We start from the raw sequence: 26,359 nt of genomic DNA on the forward strand, positions 1-26,359 counted from the left end.
AAGTGCATACATAAGTGGCCATCAGCCATCACATGAATCTGTAGGGTGCCAAGACAGTCATGCAGATTGAGGAGCAGGGTGGCTTTTCCAACTGCTTGGTTTATTTGTCCATTTGCCATAACAAACTTTGGAATTCTGCTTGGCTCCAGAACCTCGCCGCACTTCCTCACAGCCTTCCACAATGTATGACTCATTAGTGAGTACGTGCATCCGGAGTCCAGGACTCCATCTCCCTTAGAGCCGCGCATGCTAATAGGGACCACCAGGAGGGATTGTTCACCCATAGCAGCGGCAAGGTCGGCCCCACTTCGACTCGGCCCATGCTCCATCTTCTTGCCAGATCTTTTTGGAGGGTTGCTTTGTTGGACCCGACTCCAATAGTCTTTACTATTTGTCCAATCCCGTTCAATCAGGGAGCCCACCTTGACCAACTGTTCTACTGTTGTCACGATTCCACGTAGACTACTGGCCAACCTGGGATTGCAGGCACCGAGTATGCGGCGCACGATCTCGGCTTCCTCCATGTCATGTCTCCACTTCAGGCAAAGGGCACGATAATCATATGTGAAATCTCGCAAGCACTGATTAGGGGTTTGAAGAATGGAGTGGAGCTGCATCTCAATCTCAGATTGGTAGTCAGTTGGCAAAAATGCTTCCAGGAAAGACTGCTTAAATGTAGACCAGCTGGTTATGTTACTGCGGGCTGCCGACCACCAACTCCTGGCAGGACCTTTTAGGACAGCATTGAGGGTTCCTACCAGCTCAGCATCGCTCAGAGGGCGGAGTGCTAAAAAGTTTTCACACTGTTCGATGAAATCGGTGACATCGGCTGAGCCTCTGGACTCTCCAAACTGGGGAAATTCCATCCTGATGGGTGGTCTGGCGGTGACAGCAGGTGTCAAGGCGGTGACAGCAGGTGGTCTGGCAGTGACAGCAGGTGGTCTGGCAGTGACAGCAGATGCCGTGGTGGTGACAGCAGGTGCAATGGTGACAGCAGGTGGTCTGGCAGTGACAGCAGGTGCAGTGGTGGTGACAGCAGGTGCAATGGTGACAGCAGGTGGTCTGGCAGTGACAGCAGGTGCAGTGGTGGTGACAGCAGGTGCAATGGTGACAGCAGGTGGTCTGGCGGTGACAGCAGGTGTAATAGGGAAGGTGATGTCTCTGACAGGCGGGTGGTGGCGGACTGGTATGGCGGCTGCAGGAGTGGAGAAGCTAGCTGGTCGCCAAAACCTTCAGGTTTTAGCAAGGGTATTTTTCAATTCCTCTTTCCACCTTTCATCTCTTCGACGCAGACATGCTGCGACAGCTTGGTCGAAGTTCTGCACCTTCGTGTCCACATACGCTTTCATCTCTGCCACCATGGCCTCCATCACTGCCCTAAGTCCATCCTCCCGGTTAAGGGTGCTGTCGACCGCTTCTGTGAGTCGGTTCTCCAGAATGTCCATTCGTTGTTGCAGCGTTAGAAGTTGCTCCAGGACAGCTTCTGGTTCCACCCCATCCTCTTCCTCTGCTGCCGCATCCTGTCTGGACTGTTCTAAATACATAGAGTCCAGCAAGTTAGTCAGCTCAGCAACACCATTTTGATTGGGCCTACTGGTGACATGGCGGAAAGGGTCAAGGGGCGGAGTTGAGTCCTGGGCAGCATCAGCAAAGTCCTGTCTGTCCTCTTCCTCCATTAGGGAGTGGCTGCTGGTCGACATTGCTCCAATTAAACTAATTATGTGTAAGTATTTATTAATTGTCGTATATGTAAGTGTCTATGTGTGTAAATGTATAAAAATGGTATGTATTTATGTACCAGAAAATGGATGTATATATGTATCAAAATGTAGAAACAAATGGTGACACAATAGGAGTGTGTGTGACACTGCTGACTATTTAGGGAAAAAAAGTGAACCCAATATACCTTTATATTTTAACAAGACAAATAATATCTATATACTACTTATTCCCCCTAACGTGCTTCGCAAAAAAACAACGAAAATATGAGCCGCTGATATCAATGATACACTAAGCCCCGCTCCCCCCGTACGGGCCAACACTCTGTAACAAACACACCCAAGTTCCCCGGGTGTCTTTGCCACTACGCATTTAAGGAGTCACGGGTGGGACCTGATATTCAGCTGGGAATGATTAATACATTATATAAACACAAGACATGTATAACTATCAGCCACAAAACGAACAGGCTTATATTTAATATGCCACAAATTAATCCCGCATAGCAAACAACTCCCCCCTCCCGTCCATATAACCCGCCAATTTAAATCAAACACCCACACAACACACTCAATCCCACAGCCCAAAGTTCATACAACACATATATTTCCCCAAAGTCCCAAAAGTTACGTACGTGACATGCACGTAGCGTGACATGCACGTACGGGCAAGCGATGAAATGTTTGAAAGCCGCAGCAGTGTACTCACGCTACAGAGACTGCGCATCCAACTCAAAGTCCTCCTGGAAAGAGTCTCTGTTCTCCCGGTTCTCCACAGGCCAATGGAAAGCACACCAAAAATGTCAAAAAGGAGGATTAATCCATGAAGTGGCTCCGTGGTAAAAAACGCTGTGTCTGACAGGTGCTCCAGGTGGATTGTGACGTCACTTTCCGCTTCCGCCCGGTCTGATAGAACCGGATGCCTTTTATATCCCCACATATTATTTACGTACATATTTAATATTAACATGATTATTAAATACGCCTGTAACAGTTTATAGTAAGTAAATGGATGACATAATAAGTATATATATATATATTTATTTTCCCAGCTGAGCACAAGTTAACTGTGACTGGCAATTTATTATATATATATATATATAACGATGGACCCCTATGGCCATTACATTAGTCCCCCTTTAAGATCTTCTAATAAGATCTTTATTACTTGTACAAAACTTATAAAGCACGCCCCACATTAAAGTAGGTGCTGTTTTTTTTCTTTAAGCAAGCTAGCAATAAAACAACAGTTTATTTACATGGGAGATAGATGGAAGGAGTCCACGTCAATGTCGTCATGGTCAGGGAAGTAAACCAACAATTCTCGAAAGTCTTAAAGTTACCACTTTGCTAGACCCCTTTAGTGACACTTAGCCCAAGGGGCGATAAAGCAACCGCATGAGGCTATGATGGCCAAAAAAACTCCGAATGGAGACCAAGAAAGACTTAATAAGGTCAGTCCACCTGCCTAAGGTGTCCCTAGACAGGGCCTGGAGGCCCTTTAAGGCCCTCTGAACTGAGCCATCGGGGGCAGTGTTGTTAGGAATGAAGGTACAGCATTGGTCACCAAACATTGCACACACTCCTTCTTCCTTGGCTAGGATGCGGTCAAGGGCTATGCGGATCTGAACGGCCCTTAGGGAGGTCGGGGCAAGTTGTTCAGCAAGTCCCTCAACGGCGTCACGAGTCAGGTTGGTTAGTCTCAACGGCGGCGGGGAGTTAGAGAGGCCGCTGAAACAGGAGTTCCAAGGGGTGTTAATTTGGTGAGTGGGGTCACCAGTCCAACCATAGCACAAAGCCCAACGGCTGACGTCGGGATTCTAATGTACAATCTGTGCTTCCCACAACACCAGAATAAGTCAGCTCGTGCCTAAGGGCCTATCCTAGAGCCATCTATCAGTGTGGTGCACCAGTAACGGTTGATGTCACCCAATTTGTTGGGGGACAGAGAGGGTCCTGTAATTTGAAAACGCGTGTAATTCAGCTTTTGGGCCACAAAGGGAAGAAGTCGGGTGGCATTGTCAACAGAAGGGTACACATGTCAGTCAACTTAAAAGGGGCGGGGTAAGTGTGGGAAAAGGGACGTCCAGCGGAAGAAGCAACACAGTCACCCAGGTTTTGGCATCCACCTGAGCCACAGGTTGTCTGCACCCGCTCCTAAGGTCAAAGGTCAAAGTTACCAGGCCTTCGGTGGTGATGTCATTAGCACGCACGGATGTGAGCCTTTGAAACACCACCGAGGTGGGGTGGTACTTTAGGTGCTACAGAGGGTGTAGAGGTAGTTAACGCCCTCTCAAGGACATTAATTTTAATAATTCCTTTAGCGTCTGTATCAGTCAGGTCAAGCCCCAAAACAACATAAAAGGGACAATGGGCACAACTTACCAGAGTATGTTGTCTGCATCCGACACCAATGGTTCAGGGTTGAGTCGTAACAAATATAGAGGTTATTACCACGGTAATAACTATTGTGTCCCCCGTAATTAATCACACTGCACAGGTCAAAAAATAAGTCTTGCTATCCCCTTTGACCCAGTCTATTTAAAGTCCGCTGTCGTCGGGAAGGATGAACTGAGACACAAAGACAGTAGAACACGCCCAAACACCAGTCCGTCAGGTAACACTACCAAGTGTAACATCCTGCCTTTCGTCTATCAATATCAGAGTAATTTAGGTAACAAAACGGGGATAAACATCAAACTTTTCACTTAATGTAACGACACATACAGTTATGCTGAAAACAAGCAAGAAAAACTAAGAAACATTTAGCATACTGGATTGGTCTCACACAAGGATATACAATATAGAAGTTGAAAAGAGTAATGTAGGTAGAAAATCTCTCTCGTCTCCTGGGCTGTGGGGCAGATGATGTGGCGATGTCAGCAATGACATCCGCTGGTAATCTGTCAGGTTCTTCAGCTGTAGTGCAGAGGGAGAGGTGGTACCAGGTGTCCCCTCCACCAGCCAGTCGAAGGGCGTGGGACATCCGTTCTACGACCTAGAAGGGACCAGTCCACCTGGGCTCCGTCCACTTGCGTTTGATGACCTTGATCTTGACCCTCTCAGCGGGCGGAAGGGAATCTGTACAGAAGAACTGGCACACAAATTCTGCAATTTTTTGTGTAAAATACCATTTTGGTTTTACGCTGAGTCCTCCTTCCATGGGGGGCTGCTGGTCCTGTGAATGGCTGACCTGTATGCAGCTCATAGGTTGAAAAACTCAAAGGGCGGTAAAACAGTTTTATTCACGGACCTTCGACTGATCATTAACACTAATTGCAACATGTCAATTCAATTAAATTTGGTCTGTGCACAGATTTTAGCCAATTAGTTTTTGATGTTCTGGTCCATCCTTTCAACCTTACCTTGGGACTCAGGATGGTACCCCAAACCTGTGTTCTAGTCCGAAAGCCTTTTCGACCAAGGCTAAGTGAGTTTTTTTTTTTTTAATGGTTGCCGTTGTCTGACCTAATCTTTTTGGGGAAACCATCTCGAGGTACTAGGTCATTCACAAGTCATTTAATTACTGATATTGCATCCTCTTTTGAGGTTGTTGTTGCTTCCGGCCAACCACTGTGATTGTCAACACAAGTCAGTACGTACCTTTTCCCTTGTACCGTATTGATCATATCAGTGAAATCAAAGACTATACATGGTTCACCCTCACCTCCTCCATATTCTAAATTTGATCTATTAAACTACTATCGATGTGTAAAATCGTTATTTTCAAATTAAAATTAGTTATAACTTCTTACCCACGATAAAAACGTTAAAACTATGGAATGTGTCAGAGTCGGATGATTGTCGATTTTGTTCCAAGGAGTCTGTATCCACCCTCACTCACCCCCTTCTGTTTCTGAAAAAAGGACGGTGTTAGTCATACTATCACTTTCAGAAACATCTAAGAAAAAAGTCAGCTAATTGTCAAGTAGCGGAGGACAGGTCATGTTTGAGGTCAATGATTGTCTCTTTAGCCTCTATGGTCCACTGGGGGGTGTTGTTAGGGTAGGGGACCCCTTAGCAATATCACAATTAACTCAAACTCAACTAAACCCTAGCTTTTATGTAACTTATTCAATATGGTGAAAGTAACAAATATGCTTATATTTATATTGTCACCAATACTAGAAAAATACTACCCTTGTGGCGAATGCTTTAGCAATAGTATTTTGAAATTTTACCACACCTGGTGGCCCCAATAATTCATTAAGTCAAGCTCATGTTGTAGAAAGTTGAATGATGCAGACACGTTTGTTACTGAATACTTTCTATCAGACTTCTGTCTTGACGACTATGTGTATGTAATGAGCAACTATAATTATTTGATATGCTTAAATGTGTAATGTGTCGTTTTAGCTCAGCTGTTATGTAGCTGCTAGCTCCTCGTAGCCTACAGGTGTCTAAAGTGCAGCCCATAGTTATGTGTTTAACATAACCATGGGCTAAACCTAAACAATTGAAAATGTGGTATTTGGGTGTCGGTGTAATGTTTGGCAGCTACGCCGTGTCTTATCATTGGACCTAAGTTCTTTGGTTTTGTAGGCGAGACAGAGAGCAAGGGAACAATGTGGGACACTATTGTGTCCATCTTATACCATGCTAGCTGTTGCAAAGATAGGTCAACATGAGCAGCCACACCTTGAGTTCCAACATATATAAATAATCATAACATATTGCGAGTTGGGTGGCAGAACACACGGAAGCATCTCAGTCAGTCAGGGTTTTCACTGTTAGAGCAGTTGGATGTCAGCCATTCCTGTTGTTTCAGGCTGTGGTATGAGCTCCTGGAGGAGTCTTGGTAGTGGTGTCGCAGCTGGGTGGTTCAGCCGTCAGGTAACACCAGGAATGTTCCTTCTTTGCGATTTGAATGTCAGGGTACAGTCTGTAAAGGAGGTCCAGCAATCTGAACCGGAAGTGGTTTGGTGACAGGTAACCTTCTTGTGACCCCAGCAAAGCCTTCGACCTTTAAAGAGGAAGCACACAGTTTTTTTGGTACCTCTGCATTCAGAATCGAATGGGTGGCTGATAAAATTGTCCGTAGACACTCATGTCCAGCAGGGGTCCTGTCGGTACTTCCTGCTGCGGCTCCTGATGTGGGCGTCCTATTACACGCCTTCGTGTTTGTTTGTTGGCACGACGGAACCTTTCCTGTTCGGAAATGTTCGGACAGTCACGACTCCAGTGACCAGGCTGGTCACAGCCGAAACAGTGTCTACCCCAGACCGGCTTTGAAGCATCGTGTTGTCCACCACCGAGTCCAACCGCACGTCTGTTGAGGATTCTTTCCTCCACCTGTTGGAACTCAAAAGCAAGGTCACCCACTGCTGAATATACCCTAGCTGATCTTGACCTTTTGGTTCTTTTAACCTTTTATCTTCAGCGATCTGTAATTTAAGTAGTCGTTTCCTTGTTGCTCTGTCATTAGCCCTATTTTGCATGGGATGAATAAAATGTCCTGCCATATATTGTTTTTGGCACCTTGTATATCAGGGTTAACTTTGTCCAAAGTGTTTGGCCAAAGGTTTCTTCCCGGAGGTACAGGTGGGAAAGCAAGGTCAACAATGGCTTGCATGTATGCATCGGCAAGAGACTTCTATTGTAGTATGTCCAAAGTGTTAATGTCATGTGTCAAAAATGTCTGCCGGAGAAAATGGTCAGACGTGTACAAGGGGTTAATTTTCGGAGGCAGGATTAATCTTAGAGGGGGCGTGTTAATACCTCCTTCTCTTGTCACTGGAGTAGGGGGCGGTGTCCTAGTAAAAGTCTGGGCGGGTCGTTTGAATTGTCTTGCGCATGCGCGGCAGACAAAAAACCAATCAGTTCATTCTGTCATTAATCATTGTTTCTTTTGCTGCATTTCTTTTTTCCACGTAATCCCCGTTTACTTTTATCATACGCCAAACTCTTAAATTCTCTCCCTGAGTGTTCCATTTTCACCAGCGCGCGCACACACACACACACACACACACACACACACTCAGCAGCACACACACACGCGAGCACGCGTAAGCACCTCCGCACACACACACCCACACACTCAGCAGCACACACACACACGAGCACGCGTAAGCACTCCCGCACACACACACTCACACTCAGCAGCACACACACACACACGAGCACGCGTAAGCACTCCCGCACACACACACTCACACTCAGCAGCACACACACACACGAGCACACGTAAGCACTCCCGCTCACACACACTCACACTCAGCAGCACACTCTCTGCGTTTCACTTTACCATAAAACTTCCAGTTACTTTTTATTTATTTTTTTATTTTATTTTATTTTACCAGACGTTTGAGTTCACGACTTTTCGAGTATTGTAAACTCCCTCTTAACCCTTTCAAGGAACGTTCTCCTTTTTTTTCTCTTTTTTTTCTCTACCTGCTAGTTCCATTGTCGACAACCGTCCATTCAATTGATCATTACACAGTAATGATTAATCACATTTTTCCCCAACCGCCATCACATTCCTGTCTGTCACACTCCAAGGCCATGTGTCTATTTCTTTACGTTTTAGTGTCTTATCTCACTGGGATCTTTCAACCCGCTTCCTTACGTTTCAGTGTCTTATCTCACTGGGATCTTTGAACCCGCTTCCTTACGTTTCAGTGTCTTATCGCACTGGGATCTTTCAACCCGCTTCCTTACGTTTTAGTGTCTTATCTCACTGGGATCTTGCAACCCGAACTCATTAAGGGACGACCAAATTCCCAGGGTAAGCTACACCCAACTATTAGTTCACTCGTCAATGAAACTGCCCGTCACGGTAATCGAGACACAATGGCCTGAGTTGACCACTTATTTACAATTTTAATGCAATGGCAGGGTCGGCAAAAATGCAATCAATCAATCAAAATCACCAATCGGTGCCTGGGATTACAAAACAGTGTTTGACTTACAGACTTCAGGACAGACTCCTAACGCAGATTTTATCTAAAAAGAAAGGTTCTGCTTACCTTGAATTGGCCAATTGAGTCTGTCCAGAAGATTGCAAGAAGTCATCAATCAACAGCGTGCCATCTCGGACGAAGCCCCCAAATTGTTGCGTTGACCAGCATTCCTCCAATGGGGAATTCAAATTGCTAGTCTCTCCCAGATTCTTTTTATGGCAATACGCTGATGTTTATATTCAATCTCCAGGCACTAGTTGGTATTTTGTAGTTTATTCTCAAAGCTTAGAGGACAAACCTGAGACCAACCCAGCACCCAAGCGTTCCCTAGCCCGGTCCAGATCGGTCTACCAAAACCCCGGAACTCCTGTCTACTTCCTCCTTCTCCTGTCCCCCCACCTGCTGTTTCCCCAGTCTAGCTGTGCTCCTTATCTTAGGAATGTAATGGCAGTCTCAACAAAGACAGCGCTCTGACTCTAACCAAGGACACTCGAATCCAAGCACTTTGTACCACACGAGACATTAGCTGATGTAAATATGACTATAGGAGTTTTTAGAAAGAAGTAACACTTAAATATGGATATGCTTCCAACAATATATATATATATATATATATATATATATATATATATATATATATATATATATATATATATATATATATATATATATATATATATATATATATATATATATATATATATACAGTATGGATGGGTCAAATGCAGAGGACAAATTTCGCCACATCTAGTGTGTGTGTGACAATCATTGGTACTTTAATCTTTAATCTTAATATATATGTGTCATCATGGTGCCGATGAAGGCTGCCTCGGTGCTCTTGTGCGCTCTGTTTTGTTTGTTTTTGTACATAAATTGTGTTTCCGGGTGCTCTTACACCCGTGAAGAGCTACTGAACATCAGATCCACCATCCCTATGGACTTGTTACCGGTCATCTTAGCGTCAGCTGCGGATTTGGTCCATTCTGTGCTCAAAAGAGGGAAACCGCATCGAAGAGGAAAGCGAGCGGGCGCACTTGTCCGTCTTCGCGGACGGGGATTACGCACGCCTCTACCAGGCATCTTCCTCTCCAACGTCCGCTCACTTGCCAACAAGATTGTCGAGCTAGCGTTGCTGATGAGAAGGAACAAGGACTTCTCCTCATCCTGTGTGTTGTGTTTCACGGAGACTTGGCTGAGCGCAAGTGTCCCGGACAGCGCGCTTCAACTGGAGGGCTTTCATCTCCTCCGCGCGGACCGAGACGCGGTGCTCTCTGGCAAAAAAAGAGGCGGGGGACTATGCTTCTTTATCAACAATAGCTGGTGCACAGACGTGACAGCGATTTCCAGACACTGTTCTTCTTCTCTGGAATATTTATTCATCCACTGTAAGCCCTTTTACTCACCGTGTGAGATTGTTTCATTCATTCTAGTGGCTGTTTACATCCCGCCCGGCGCAGACGTGCGTGACGCTCAGCGCGCGCTCGCAGGACAGATCTTACATGTGGAACGGTCTTTTCCTGACTCTCTTGTTATCGTGCTTGGTGACTTTAACAAGGGAAATTTGAGCCAGGAATTACCAAAGTATAGACAGTTTATTAAATGCCCGACCAGAGAGGAGAACACGCTGGATCACTGCTACACTACATTGAGCAAGGCTTTTCATGCAGTCCCGCGCGCTGCTCTTGGACTATCAGATCACGTGATGGTGCACTTAATCCCTTCATACAGACAGAGACTGAAACTGGCTAAACCTGTTATGAGGAACATTAAGTGTTTCACCGCCGAGTCTGTGGACGAGTTGCGTGCTTGTTGGGAAACGACAGACTGGGAGGCAATTGGAGCGGCCACGAACAATCTGGACGAGTATACGGACACTGTGACCTCATACATACAGTTCAATGAGGCGCGCATCATTCCAACGCGCACCAGGGTTTGTTATAACAACGACAAGCCCTGGTTCACACCCAAGCTCCGACAGCTGCGCAAGAAGAAGGAGGCTGCGTGGAGAAGCGGGGACCGAAGTACATACAGAGAAGCGAAGTACCACTTCACCAGGGAAGTGGAGAAAGCTAAATCTGTGTACTCTAACCGTCTACAGGAACAGTTCCGCTCCAATGATTCTGCGGCAGTTTGGAGAGGTCTAAGGGCCCTTACAAACTATAAGCCCAAAACCCCCCAGGCCCTGAATGACCGGACTCTCGCTCAGGGCCTCAACGCACATTACTGTCGTCATGAACGGCCTTCAGCTCATCAAAGCCATGCTCCCCCCCACCATCACCCTCCCCACCAATGCCAGCATATCCTTAAAGAAGTTAAAGGACTCCAAAAACATCATAAGACTGTAAAGACCCTCTCCATTAAAGAAGAGGATGTACGCCGGCAGTTCTTGAAGCTGAATACGTGGAAGGCCCCCGGCCCGGATGGTGTCTCCCTCTCCACTCTCAGACACTGTGCGGACCAGCTGGCTCCTGTCTTCACTGACATTTTTAACACCTCTCTGGAGCTATGCCGCGTGCCGTCCTGCTTTAAGACCTCTACCATTGTCCCTGTCCCCAAGAAAGCACGGATCACAGGACTAAATGACTACAGGCCGGTCGCGCTGACGTCTGTGGTCATGAAGTCCTTTGAGCGCTTGGTCCTGCCCCACCTCAAGGACATCACCACCCCCCTCCTGGACCCACTGCAGTTTGCCTACAGAGCCAACAGGTCTGTGGATGACGCAGTGAACCTGGCCCTCCACTTCATCCTGGAGCATCTGGACTCCCCAGGAACCTACGCTAGGATCCTGTTTCTGGACTTCAGCTCTGCCTTCAACACCATCCTCCCTGGACTGCTACGAGAAAAGCTCTACCAGCTCAGCGTGCCCGACTCCCTCTGCAGTTGGATTAATGACTTCCTGACAGACCGAAGACAGCACGTACGGCTGGGGAAGATTGTCTCGGACAGTCGAACCACAAACACTGGTACTCCTCAGGGCTGTGTACTCTCCCCCTGGCTCTTCTCCCTGTATACAAACTGCTGCACCTCCAGTCACCAATCCGTAAAACTGCTCAAGTTTGCGGATGACACCACCCTCATGGGGCTCATCTCGAATGGCGATGAGTCCACCTACAGGAGAGAGGTGGACCGGCTGACGTCCTGGTGCAGCCTCAACAACCTGGAGCTGAACGCCCAGAAAACAGTGGAGATGATCATGGACTTCAGGAAAGTCACAGCCCCACCATCCCCCCTCACCCTGACTGACTGTCCCACCCCCGTCCCCATTGTGGACTCCTTCCGTTTCTTGGGCACCACCATCACCCAGGACCTCAAGTGGGAGCTGACCATCAGCTCCCTCATCAAGAAGGCCCAGCAGAGGATGTACTTCCTGCGGCAGCTGAGGAAACTTAAGGTGCCGACCGAGATGCTGGTGCAGTTTTACTCAGCCATCATAGAGTCCATCCTGACCTCCTCCATCACAGTGTGGTTCCCCGGCGCCACAGTCCAGGATAAGAATAGACTGCAGCGCATCGTACGTGCTGCTGAGAAGGTGATTGGCTGCAAGCTCCCATCCCTCCAGGACTTGTTCTCCTCCAGGACCAGGAGGCGTGTGGGTCGGATCACAGCTGACTCTTCTCACCCTGGACACACACTATTCTCCCCTCAGGCAGGAGAATACGCTCCATCCAGACCCACACCTCCCGCCACCTGAACAGTTTTTTCCCCTCGGCCATCAGGCAAATGAACAATAACTCCTAACAGCAGCTCCTTGAATTCCTTGAATCCCTTCTAAGTCTATCTGATAGCTCAGTCACAGCTCTTTTTATACCAAATATGTGTTATATGTGTTTTATGTCGCACGTTTGCACCAAGAAAAATTCCTAGTTTGTGAACCCGTTCTCAAACAATGACAATAAAACTATTCTGATTCTGATTCTGATATATATATATATATATATATATATATATATATATATATATATATATATATATATATATATATATATATATATATATATATATATACATATATATATATATATACACGTTTGTAGATAAATGGAGCGGAGTAAAAGTAGCGTTTCTTCTCTATAAATATACTCAAGTAAAAGTATGTTGCATTAAAACTAAACTACTCTTTGAAGTACAATTCATCCCAAAAGTTACTCAAGTAGATGTAACGGAGTAAATGTAGCGTGTTACTACCCACTTTGGTCTTAAGTGCTGATTGCAACGGGCACACTTAGTTTTGGTTTTATTTTGAAAAACAAATAAAGGAATGATACACCGATTCCCTTAGTTCCCCCCTAGCCTGCTCGTGCACTAAAACAGAGAGGAAATACTTGCCGCTGTCTCGTATAGTTCTACTTTGTATCCATCCACTGTACTCAGCTGTAAGGGCAGTGCGTAACAACTGTGAAGTTTGCTTGCACGCTTAACAGACAGGAAGGCAAAGAAGTCAACGTTGCAATGTTTTATGTGAATAAAAATATCCAAGTTTGTTAATCAATTTGGGAAAACAAGAAATACATATTGTGTGAACTTAGCAGCTTAATTTGTTCCAAGACCAAGTTCGTAACTCAACACACTTTGGATGCCCCCCCACCACCCAAACATACAACAGAGTGTACTACAAACAGCTACAGTAGTTTTATTAGGTAATGTTACAATGAAGCTGAAATTCACTTCTTTCAGCAAACTGAAGAGGACTTTGATATCCTTTTTGGTCTGTTCCTATTGTCATCTTGCCATCTAACTAGATCCAACAGTGGAGAGCGTTAACAGTGTACATAACTTTGGCATCCGGGTAGAAGCGAGTAATGATATTAAAAAGAAGATATTCCTAATTATGCTATCTCCCACAATCAGAGTAGTGGGGGAGAAGAGTGGACACGGCGGAGCAAAATGCTGTCTAGACACGGCATCTCGGGGCAGCCTCTAGATATGGGTAGGAAGCGAGCCTTGGGTGGAGGAGCAAGCCTCAGTAGGAGGATGATGTCACCAACTTTGACTGTAAGGTTCTAGAAGCGACACCACTGAATATGGTTTTCAATGGTTAGAAAAAAAGTTATTTCGATCTCTAGCTATTTGCAATTGCCAGCAAGTAAGACCAGATGTTCTTGAGTGGATCTTATGGGGTTCACTGGGGCGTTTGGTATGCCAGCTAGCAGCGGCAAATTATGCTTGCGACATCAATCAATCAATCAATGTTTATTTATATAGCCCTAAATCACAAGTGTCTCAAAGGGCTGTACAAGCCACAACGACATCCTCGGTACATAGCCCACATACGGGCAAGGAAAACTCACCCCAGTGGGACGTCAATGTGAATGACTATGAGAAACCTTGGAGAAGACTGCATATGTGGGTAACCCCCCCCCCCCCCCCCCCCTCTAGACATAAATATAAAAACCAGAGAGACAGCTCATATCTCAAAATACTCGTAAGTTGGGGTGCTCGTTAGTCGAGGTATCACTGTATATAAAACGTATGGGGAAACACCGTTGACATTGTGTATTTTTAATTCCATTTTCTAGCATAAGTTGTCAGAATACTGGGTCTATTAAAAGGATGTACAATTTGGTCCAATTAAAATTAGCAGTGTTCAACAATTCAAATTTGTTTTAGTTTTCCTTGATTTCAGAACCTGATGCTGTCAGCAAATGATCCTTAAATAAGAAAATCTAATAACCCTCTATTTACTTTTTTCCAGCTCCCTACCCCAATTGAGCCTCTGTCGAATCCTTAAAGGAGCAGGATGATAAGATGGCCCAGCTACTGGTACCGCCAGGTCCTGACAGCTTCCGGCCCTTTGTCCCAGAGTCACTGGCTGCCATTGAAAGGCGCATCGCTGAAGAGCAGGTCCGGCGACCACGGGCAGAACGTCGCAGTGATAGCGACGATGAAAATGGGCCTAAGCCAAACAGTGACTTGGAGGCAGGGAAGTCACTTCCCTTCATCTATGGGGATATTCCTTCAGGTCTGGGGTCCACTCCTCTGGAGGACATGGACAGCTTCTACAGCAATCAGAAGGTCTGTTTTAATCATCACAAAATGCTCACCAGTCACACAGAACAGCCCTCAAAACAATGTCTATCAACCATTTAAATCAAGTTTCAGACTATATTAAACTTAGCTGTCCAAATTCAGGGTCTGCATCCTCCAAAGGACTCAGCCCATGCTGTCGATGGAGGCTACATATTTGGAGGTACCTGTGAAAGCAGCCATCAGCTTTGCTTATTTTGATGTTCTCTTCTTCAAGACACTTCTATTTGCATCTCTTATTCACATCTTTACCTTTATGTCGTGCTAGCTGACAACCAGGTTCAAGGAAGGAGAAACAGTATAGAATGAAAAGGAAATGGAACAAAGAAAATACGACATTAAGACGGCAAAGTTATTCAATTTTCAATGTAGGTTTTGCTGCCTGTTCACAGTGAATGTTGTTAGCCTTTGCCAAGGCTGCTTTTTGTCACGGGTTCTGTTCATTATTCTTATGGACAGAAATTCTATGTGGAGCCAAAGAGTTGAAGATATCCTGTTGGGGGTCTTACCCCGGATTTCCACGAGATGTGTATCGCTTTCATTTTAGTCAATCAATCAATAACATTTTATTCGTATAGCCCTTAATCACGGGTGCTTCAAAGGGCTTCACAAACACACGACATCCCATGATCGAAACACACAACCGGGGCAAGGACAAACTAAACAAATAAAATAGACGGGGGGAAAAGGGACCCCCCCTTCCAGGGTGACCGGAAGTGGGAGTCCAGTCTATTGGAAACCAATAGACTGGACCTACACCAGTAGTAGGGGGGGGGGTCCCACATCTGCGGTCCCCTCCAAGGTTTCTCATTGTCATCCCATTGGGTTGAGTTTTTCTTGCCCTGATGTGGGATCTGTCGTTGTGGCTTGTGCAGCCCTTTGAGACACTCGTGATTTAGGGCTATATAAGTAAACATTGATTGATTGATTGATTGACTAGTGTGGTAGAAGCCGGGGATCGAACCAGGAACCTTCAGGTTGCTGGCACGGCCGCTCTCCCAACCCAATGTCTTTTCAGTATCTGTGGTCCAAAGAGTGGTTCAATTCAGGTCCCAATTCAGGTCAGCTAACACCTCCTCCAGACTTGTAGCTTTCCAGAACTTAACCGTGGTCACATGGTATCAACTCCAGGCAGGTGAAGGGGGACAGAGCAGAAATGCCGCAAAAAGGGGTCTATTTAAAGGCTAGAGCATATAAATGAATTTTAAAGTGGGGCTTGAATGCTTCTACTGAGGTAGCATCTTAAATTTTAAAAAGTGCGTTAACAATTGAGTCAACAGGGGCTCCTCTATTCCGCCCACAAAACCCTCTAAATAACCATAAAAAAACGCCAACAATATTTCATTTACATATCGTAACCTGAATACTAAGCAAGTATTAGCAATATTGGTATACTAAGTACTAACGCAGGCTAACTATTTCTTAGTGGCGCATTGATAATAGAGAGGTAACTAGCTTATGCTGCTATATTGAGCTGGCCGGTGTCTTGCTACTGTTACTGCTGGTGCTGCACAGCTTTTCAGCTGGTGAAAGTAAATTCTACATTATAAATCATGCCTCTAACCTGGATATTAAGAGGATTTGGCCATAAATCGAGAAGTTGTTAATCTGTGACATTCAACTCATACTCATAGATGGAGAGAAAGAAACGATAACACCGAAGATGAACACCTGCTGCACTGTTTTAAACCCTTTTGTGTAGATTATGATTCATTCTTCATCTAATTGGGAAATCAGAACATCCTATCAGTCCTCATTGCAGTTAGAGCAGGCCTTGTACAGTAAGTGATTGTTTTATTATGTTCGTAGTTTGTATTTCTTATTCATTAAAGCTGGATCTGTTTAGCACACAGTTTCTAAAACTTGTAGCTCACCCCCTTGTATTCCTGCTTAAAAATATATAAGTTTCTGGATCACAATTTTTCCCAAAGTAATTGTTGTTAGGTCTCACAAAGTCAGCTTAATTAGCATTGTTGTTGTTGTTGGCAAAGGTATCTACTTTCCACCAATATTGTTTGGGTCACGTGACTTGCTTGCTCATTATCTCTCAAAATTAATCGTGAATCTTCTAAGAGATTTATAATAGCCGATTATAATTTTGATCATATCTATTTACTCGCAAACTTTGTAACTCTTTTGGTGTTATAAATCAAATATATATGATAATCGCTTCAATGTAGAGGCAACTTCTTTTTCCATTATACTGGTACTTAAAAATTGCACCTTAAGTGTACCGGGAGCCAGTGCAGGTAGGCAAGTATAGGCACAATATGATCAAACTTTCTTGTTCTCGTCAAAAGTCTAGCAGCTGCATGTTGTACCATCTGCAGTATTTTAATGCTGGACATGGGGAAACTCGAAAATAATATGTTACAGTAATCAAGACAAGCCGTAACAAACGCATGTATAATGATGTCACAAATTGTAGGGATGTTACAGAGATGAAAGAAGGCTGTTTTAGTAACATTCTTATTGTGCAGCTCAAAAGAGAGAGTTGGATCAAAAATAATGCCAAGATTTTTTACAGAATTGATTTGGACAACTGTTTAATTGTGGAACTTCAATGTAATATGCTTAAACAAGTGTCTGTGTCTAGCAAGGCCAATATTCAACATCTCCTTTTTCGTAACATTAAGCTGCAAAACGTTGCTGGATATCCATTGTTTAATGTCATTAAGTCATCAGCATAACAGTGAAAGCTAACACAGGGCCAAGAACTGGTCCTTTTTGGGACGCCACATTGTTGTGGGATACACAGGGCGTCCCTTCAGTGAGATAGGAGCTGAACCAAGAAAATGCTAAGTCTGACACACCGATACATGGTTTGATGCAATCTAAAAGTATGTTGTGATCAACGGTATGGAAGGCAGCATTGAGATCAAGCAGTAGCAATATACATGGTGTATCAACATCCATAGTTCGCAACAAATCATTACTCACTTTTGTAAGAGCCATCTCAGTAATAATAATAATAATAATATTTTAATGTTAATAACATTCTACTTATAAGGCACCTTTCTCAGCACTTAGGGAGACTGTACAAAAAATAATTGGATAAGAAAAAACAATAACAAAGATAGCTAAAAACTTAAATGAATAAGCAGTAAGGAATATGTGTGGTGAACCTGTGTGAAGTACCCCCTCCCCTCGCAAAACTCTGTTGAAATAGTTAAACACAGTACAAACGAATACGACTATTTCAACAGAGTTTTGCGAGGGGTGGGTGGCCAACTTCACACAGGTGTGTGTTTTGAGTCTTGATTTGAACAGAAAAATTGAGTCCATATTGTGAAGGTCTGGGGATAATGCGTTTCAAAGAGGAAGGCTTGGGCCCCTATGGTGGACAGTCTAGATAAGGGGACAGTGAGATGGACGGATGATGAGGATTTGCCAATAGCGTGATTTACCCTGAAACCCGACTGAAAAAGTTCTAAAAGATTGTTAGACACTAGGGGTCTGATAGGCTAAGATCCAAATATCACACGCTAAACAGCGTGTGCATTCTATAAGATAGCGTCTACGATTAGTGGGTGTGTTGCGTGCGATTTACATGACTGGGTGTGCAATTGACAAGTGGTGCAGACCGCCTTATTTAAATGAGGATTTTGTATGTACAATACGGAACATCACCACGGAGACACTCTCATTTACTGCACATGCATGATATCATGCTCCTATCCGTTTTACTATGTTTTCAAACAAGCAGGATACATGTACAACATTTAATGGGCGTTTTAGAAGCAGTCGTGCAGTTCATCTACATTGAAACCACTTGATTTACTTTTTTGTTTACGCTGAAGGTGCGCTTATTAGAGAGAGGCTGTATACAAATGCACACTTAAAGAATTGATTTCATTTAAGAAACATTTATTAATATATATTCAATGTGCAAAAAACGAATGTCATTAAAAAACTACTCAAGGACACCAAACTCTTTTTTTTTTTATCAGCCCCTTAAGTCCTCCAGCAGCTATAGCAATATAAAATTATGTGGCTGAATAGGCGATATGTCTAATAATTTTTATATCTGACCATCCAAAATGTAGACACATACACATAGGACAGAGGATTCTCATCTCAGTGCAAGCATTGACCCTGCAGCTGTGTGTGGAACTGTCAGTTTGCACATTCTTCTGACACGTGCTAAATAAAACGCTAAATAGTGCTCGCAAAACGGTGATGACTGTTGATAAATTGCGCGCCCTAAATAATTTGATTTGTATCTTCTCCCATTTTTGTAGGTGTTTTGATGATCAGCATGTATTCTGCAAATTAATGAAGACATAGATACAAAATGGATTGCAACACCTTATTCTGCTCCCCTAAGAGATACAATCCACATTGCACACGTTTAGTAGATCAGCTTTGCGTGTGCTATCAGGTTTGCCCATGTTTTAGTACACGCAAATCTTAAGTAAATTTTTTTAAAGATTGGCACTCAGCAACAAAGGGTTGGAGTTGGGGGTTAAATCACCAAAATGATTCCCGGGCGCGGCGCCGCTGCTGCCCACTGCTCCCCAAGGGGATGGGACAAATGCAGAGGACAAATTTCACCACATCTAGTGTGTGTGTGACAATCATTGGTCAGGCCCTAAGTGTACATTAAGTTGCTGTGCGACCATTTTTTCAAAGATTTTTGAGATAACCAAGAGGTGTGACAGCGGTCGGTAGTTTTGAAGGTCAGAGTCGAGGTTAGGTCTTTTAAGTAGAGGATGAATAACTGCTGTTTTGAATGCTAGGGGAACAGTACCAGAGGCGAGTGATAAGTTAAGAATATTTAGCACAAATGGTCTTAATATCACAAACAGCTCTTTGATTAATTTCCCAGAACGTAGGTCAAGTAGACAAGATGTTTGTTTTGTTCCATTAACGAGCCGTGCAAGTTCATTCAACGTTACCTCCTCAAAATGAGATAGATTATTTTAGACAGCATTTGCATTCATGCCCACATTCATATTTTCGTTTGTAGAGCCTAGTGGAAGCTGGGACGTGGTGTCGTTAACACCCTTTCTAATGAGCCCAATTTTCTTATTAAAATGTCTTATAGAGTCATCAGACCCGTGGGTGGAGCTACTAGGAGAAAACCCTTGTTGTGTTAAGTATGCTATTGTTTTAAACAAATATTTAGAAGCTTTTTTATTAAGATGAGTAAGATTTGAGTAATAATTTATTTTATCAAAGGAAAGAGTGTGTTTGTAAGTTATTAAACTATCACTCCATGCTTGATGGAAAACCTCTTGTTTGGTTTCACGCCATTTGCTTTCTAGATCCTACATGATCATTCGAGAGCTCTGGTTTCTTCCGTGAACCTTATAGGGGCCTTCTTTATTTTTGCTGGTGCTACATTATCAATGTCGTTCATCATTAATGTCTTTGGTAAGGCTATCGATGCAACCCACATTATTAGGAAATGGTGCCACAACAAAGGACAATAAGCCAGAGAGCCGTAGTTATGGCAGCAATAATGTTACGACTTAAAATTTTATGAGGTAGTGATCGGACATTGCTTTGGTATATGGGAGTATCAAAATTTTAGAGGTGTTAACACCCCAAACTAAAACTACATCTACGGTGTTCCCGTTTCAATGTGTGGGTACAGGTATTATTTGTGAAAGACCACGGCTGTCGATAATAGTCTGCATTGCCACGCATGGATGTTCCAACAGGTTATTCATACAAATATTGAAATCGCCCATGATAATGATATTATCTGCATGTCACTATATAATGACACATTGTGAATGTGTCGTTTCCACCAGCACGGCTCCACTAGTCGGGTGCCTTCCGCCACACATACGCGCAGCTTTTATTTTTGGCAGACGCCACAGTACAGTAAATCAAAGTTGATCAGAAGTTGATTGAGATGTGTCTGTGCATAGCTCGCCACAGTGATAGATGCTGCTGTGTTGTTGCTTGCTACAAATACAACATTGAAGTAGTCGTTCTGCAAGGCAATCTTTTCCACTAGTCGAGTTAAGTCAGTGGGCATCACAGATATCGGCGGTGGGTATTGATGGACGACAAAGACCTGGCACATACCACAGCCAGGGCCATAACTAGGATTTGACAAATACCGAGGTCAAAAATTGGTTGTCCAAGAGAAGCATTGAAAGGCTGAAATCATGGGTATCGCAGCACCATATAAGTAATAAAAGCTTTCATTATCACGTGTTATATTATCTAACATCCCTGACAATCAGCATGATTTTATAATAGTTCACTTTTTTATTAATATGCTGAAGTTTAGCTTATTAAACCATTTCAACATCATTCAAACATACTGTACATTTAAAAACCATACCAAAATTTCTACAACGCCCGGGATTCGAATCCAAGACCTTTTACTTTGCAAAGTATGTACTAATGACGCCGGCCACAGAGCCACCGGAAGTGAAGGCGGTAAATATGTCGTCACACTCTAATCAGTGACAGAGCATGACGTGGCCAGGAATGCGTTCGAGGTAAAATTGTATATGAAGCGCCTTGTTAATCAATAATTTACATTGATAATTTACTGATCGTGAAGCCCTACGCAGAGCGCGTGTTCTGCATTTAGGGCGGGGCGGCACCTGACTTACACGACAACGTTATTATACCGACAGTGTTTCATAGTACATTTCCTTTCAGTTATATCGTCTTCTTTTTGTCACTTAAATATAGAGGACATGACCTCGGTGTCCTCAATGTTAGTTACGGCCATGTCCACAGTGTAGCCGTTCAGAGGCCATTATGCATCTTGCGGAAATCCGGGGTTTGGATCTGCTCTCTGCGGATGATGTGATCCTGTTGGCCTCATCAGTCTATGGCCTTCAGCGATTGCTGGGGTGCTTCACAGCTTAGTGTGAAGCACTAGGCTTTCAGTGGCCTAGTGGTTAGAGTGTCCGCCCTGAGATCCCGGCCGAGTCATACCAAAGACTATAAAAATGGAACCCATTACCTCCCTGCTTGGCACTCAGCATCAAGGGTTGGAATTGGGGGTTAAATTACCAAAAATGATTCCTGGGCACGGCCATCGCTGCTGCCCACTGCTCCCCTCACCTCCCAGGGGGTGATCAAGGGTGATGGGTCAAATGCAGAGAATAATTTCGCCACGCCTAGTGCGTGTGTGACAATCATTGGTACTTTAACTTTAACTTAATTATACCCTTAAGTTTGGCAGTAAAGTTTTACCTGAGGTGATGAGTTGGAGTCTTGTTTACGAGTGAGGGTCTGACACGTCGTCCACATTAATGCAGTCGCTATTCTGGACAGTCATGATAAAAAGAGAGCTGGATCAGACTGCAAAGCTCTCAATTTACATATGAGTCTGCGTTCCTACCCTCACCTACGATCACAAGCTTCACGGATGCAAGCGGCCGTAAGAAGTTTTTCTGCAGTGTGGTTGCACTCGCCCTGAGAGACAGGGTGAGGAGTTTGGTCATCTGGGAAGCGCTCAGAGTAGAGCTGCTGCTCCTAAACAACGAGAGGGCATCTTGTTTTGATATGACGCAGATGCACCCTTGGTCTTCCTGACATGTCCAACCGGGAGGAGGCCTCGGGGTAGACCTTGGACACACAAGAGGGATTACGTCTGGCAGCTGGCCCCCCGAGGCTGCTGCTCCTTGAAGAAAATGGATGAAAGTACGGACGAAGGGTTTCACTGGAAAGAGAAGAGAGCTCATTTGTCGGTAGAATAATCTCAGACTCACAGGTAAGCCATTACATCATAGTGCCAGCTGAATTTGAAGAAGTTTTCTCATACTATCAAATGTGCTCTGTGATGATGCCAGCTGCCTTCAAATGCGCACACAAAAGGGCAGACCCTGAATTTGGATACAGCCTGAGACCAATTTAGCTTAATCTCACAATCATGTTGGAAAATGTATTCAAATATTTAAATGATTTTTCACTGTGTTTTGTCTCCTTTTCAGACTTTTATAGTATTGAATCATGGAAAGGCAATCTTTCGTTTCAACGCCACTCCTGCCTTGTATATCTTGAGCCCCTTCAACCCTCTGAGGAGGATAGCTATCAAAGTTTTAGTACACTCATATCCTTTTACAGTTTGTCATTGGCAGTGTTTGACATGGATTCAAAAGGTTTAGCAGATAAAATGAGATGACGTGTTATACTGTATCAGATTAATCACCCTTTGGAGTTTTGATTATTTGCAGTAAATTACTTGCGTGTCTAATTCAAATACACTTTTTAAAAATACCCCAATATTTTGCCATAATTGCAAATTCATGGTCAAAATATCAGACACTAACCTGAATACATTATTTGCTCATAACCTGGAAACAGTATTATCTAAATCCCATCAGGGTGTATTTTAAAGTGACATTTGCCATGGAACTCAGTACACACCAGTCAGTCAGTATTCTCCTCATTCATCTTTGCACTGGCACTGACGAACCGTACAGAAACATGTGCAGCCTTTCCAGTAACCATCTGCAGTTAAGGTAAAGGAGCATGTGCAGCCAAAATAGATTGTATGATTATTCTGCGGTTATACATGATTAATGCAAACATTTTGTTGTGATTAATCACATTCATTAATGCGTTAACTTTGTCAGTGTAAACGAAATATTAAAATAAATAATAGCTGCAAAAATATTTGCATATAAGTGTCAATTAAACTGTAGTCTTAAAACAGTGCAGGCAAGTTAGTTAAACAACAGTTAGTCTTCATGTAAATCCACTTATCTTTCAAGGACAAGCAATGAGCTTCCTCTGGAGGTTTTAACCCTCATTAAAGTTAGAGGTGAGTCCACATTCATTGTTTTTGCATTGTAATTAGTGTTCACACTTTTGCATTTTAATTATTCACAGTAAATTACTTGTCTGCATTATTTAAATTAACTTAAAAAAATATAAAACATTTTTGACACAAATGCAATATTATCATAAGAATGTCATACAGGAACATTTAAAATATTTTATTGAATGCACATCATTTATTTGCAAAAAAAATTGGTGAAATTGGTGTACAGTATTTTGAAGCAAAATTTGCCAGCAAGCACACTAGCTGGAGTCTCCTCACTCATATTTGCATTGACCTGATCACTGACCGTAAAGCAACCTGCTCCGCCTTTCAGGTTCTGCGATTGTGTTATAGAAACATGTGGTCAAAATAAATTGTGCAATTAATCTGCGTTTATGCATGATTAATGCAATAATGTTTTGTGATTAATCACATGAGTTACAGAGTTAACTTTGACAGCCATAGTTTTAATATTAACAGCAATTTGCTTTTGTTTTTACACCCGCATGTAGCTGGGATTTGTTGTCAAGGCTGCTGTCAGTCAAACAGTCAAAATACTCAGAAATCGTGTTTTCTTTACTTTTTACTGACCTGTCAGGCTTGATTTACCGTAATTTCCGGGCCTTAGAGCGCACCTGGTTATAAGCCGGACCCACCTAATATTTGGACAGATTTTATTTTGTACATATATTGGCCATACATGTATGCTAACCATAGATGTAAAGATTGAAACATGAAATATATACACAGGCGTGTGTATTCATTTACAATTTTAACAAACCTCAGTGCTGTTTTTGTTCTCTTCCTCCTGCGCGTTAGGTCCACCTTCTTAAGTGTTGGAGGACGCTGTGTTGCTTCATCCGGAGTTTTCTCGACCTCATTTTGCTTTCATTTTCATCTCGAGGCTGGTCATCTGTGGGCTTGTGCCTTCTTCTGCGAATGGTGTATAGACTTTCAACGATGGATTTCCGTTCCGTGCGGCGGTTGTTTGCTTTTCCGATAGCCGGCTTGATTGCTTTCGGTTTTTAGCCGGTTATGAGCATTTTGTCATGTATAATCCAAGATGAGGGTTAGTGTTTAACGTGGTTAATGGCTGATTGAATGATAGTGTAAGTAGTTAAATTTTTATGTGAATAATTTCATTGGTCCACGGTGACCCGTTAGACAATTCCGCTGGGCTGACGTGACAAGGTTAAATATATTGGTCGCATGTGAAGCATGTGAACCTGGAGAAATCCATAAATAAGCCACAGCATTGTATTAAGTGCAGGGTTCAAAGTGTGGGAAGAAAATAGCGGCTTATAGACCGGAAATTACGGTACTTTGAGAGAGGGATTTCCTACTTCACAGTAGTTCTAAATGCAGGTGACAACAAACACGCAGGTCACTTTGGCCAGGGTTTGTCTGGTTTGTATGTTTTTGTTATTTATAATGGTGAATTTTCTGAACATCAGTTATCTGTTGTGCTCCTTGACCTATGTGTTTCTACCATGTTCAGCATGTTGATCATGTTCACCATCCTAACCAACTGTGCTTTTATGACCCTAAGTAACCCTCCGGAATGGGCCAAGAATGTAGAGTAAGTCCATTTTATCTCTCATTTCTGATTGTGTACCAAATTTGATACAGTTGAGGTCATGTGTAAAGGTTTTACTCATAGTTCATGTTAGAGCTCTACAAAAAACTAACTGGTGCACTTCAAGTGTGGTGTGGCTGCAACACATAGATGCATGGCTTTTGTAGAGTGAGACCCAGGTTGTGGTGTTTTAGGATAGGATAGGATATACTTTATTCACCCCACAAGTTGTGGCTGCAGTGCAGACAAAAAAGTACACAAAAAAGGTAAAAACACATGAAAAAACAAGGGAAACTTAAAGAACACAAAGGACATGAAAACCATTAAAAAGAGCACAGAGCTGATGCAACCAGCTGTCACTTCAATGGCACCATTTCTACATACAACGACTAAAGTAACACAACAATTTTTTTTTATAAATCACCCCAAAAAGGGACAAGCGGTAGAAAATGGATGGATGGATAAATATTGGGCACATATGATTGTACCATGCATAGACAAGGGAATCAGTGGATATCTCTCAAGTTGGCCAAACACTGTTCTCAAATGTTCTTATCTGGATACTGTAAATAAAAGTTAACTACTCAAGCTTTGATCCCAAAACCTAGAATGATGGTTTAACTGAAACACAATTGGTCTCAAGCAGAACTTGAAAGTGTGAGTTTTAGTAATTTTAATGTTACGGGGCAGGTCAAGGCCCAATTTTCCACTTGTAATCCCGATGCAGCCATCTCCTAGAATGTGATCGCACTTGAAGCGTGGTGCGTTTGCTCTGCTCTTACTGTTTGTCAACTACTGTACTTTTTTAGTCAAGTGTAACATAGTTTATATGGACTAGACCAAACAGGCATATCGAGACTGAGAGATAAGTTCGGTCCACATGCAGAGTCAAATGCATTATTGCAGCATAACACCAGCTATGATATCACCAAATGAGAGCAAACCTATAGGCGATGATTAGTAAAACCCAACATAAAGTTCTGTGTAAATCATAAAAATAATAAGAGTTAAACCTAAGGCCAGAAGCATAAGTACAGAAGTTAAACATGTGTTGATTATTTTCAACAAAGGGGTTGTATTGATCATTCCAGCTCGGGGAATGCCGTCTCTTTGCAGCACATTTAAGTTGACTTTATCACATAAAAGTGAGTACACTCCTAACATTTCTGCAAATAAGTTATCATATCTTTCGATGAAACAACACTGACGGAAGGAGACTATGATACAAAATAAAGTAGTCAATGTAGAGCTTGTGTAACTAAATTTAATGCCCCATCAAAATAACAACAGATACTGCATCCTTAATTATTTTGGGCATGGAGTTGACTGGCGCTTCACAGGTTGCCTCTGGAATCCTCTTCCACTCCTCAAAGACGACATCACGGAGCTAGTGGATGTT

The 26,359-nt window shown here is 43.3% G+C and overlaps 1 protein-coding gene across 2 annotated transcripts in view; it reads left to right on the forward strand.

The window, feature by feature from the left end:
• scn1lab (sodium channel, voltage-gated, type I like, alpha b) overlaps positions 1–26,359 on the forward strand; it is a 123,465-nt gene that overhangs the window by 18,051 nt on the left and 79,055 nt on the right. For both annotated transcript variants that reach the window (XM_062054040.1, XM_062054037.1), the window contains 3 exons: positions 14,310–14,629; positions 22,552–22,669; positions 24,873–24,963. In XM_062054040.1, coding sequence (XP_061910024.1) covers positions 14,363–14,629; positions 22,552–22,669; positions 24,873–24,963 — 476 coding nt within the window. In that variant the 5' untranslated portion in view covers positions 14,310–14,362. The remainder of the gene's footprint in view (positions 1–14,309; positions 14,630–22,551; positions 22,670–24,872; positions 24,964–26,359) is intronic.

The sequence above is a fragment of the Entelurus aequoreus genome, linkage group LG07 (assembly GCF_033978785.1).
Source record: "Entelurus aequoreus isolate RoL-2023_Sb linkage group LG07, RoL_Eaeq_v1.1, whole genome shotgun sequence".
NCBI lineage: Eukaryota > Metazoa > Chordata > Actinopteri > Syngnathiformes > Syngnathidae > Entelurus > Entelurus aequoreus.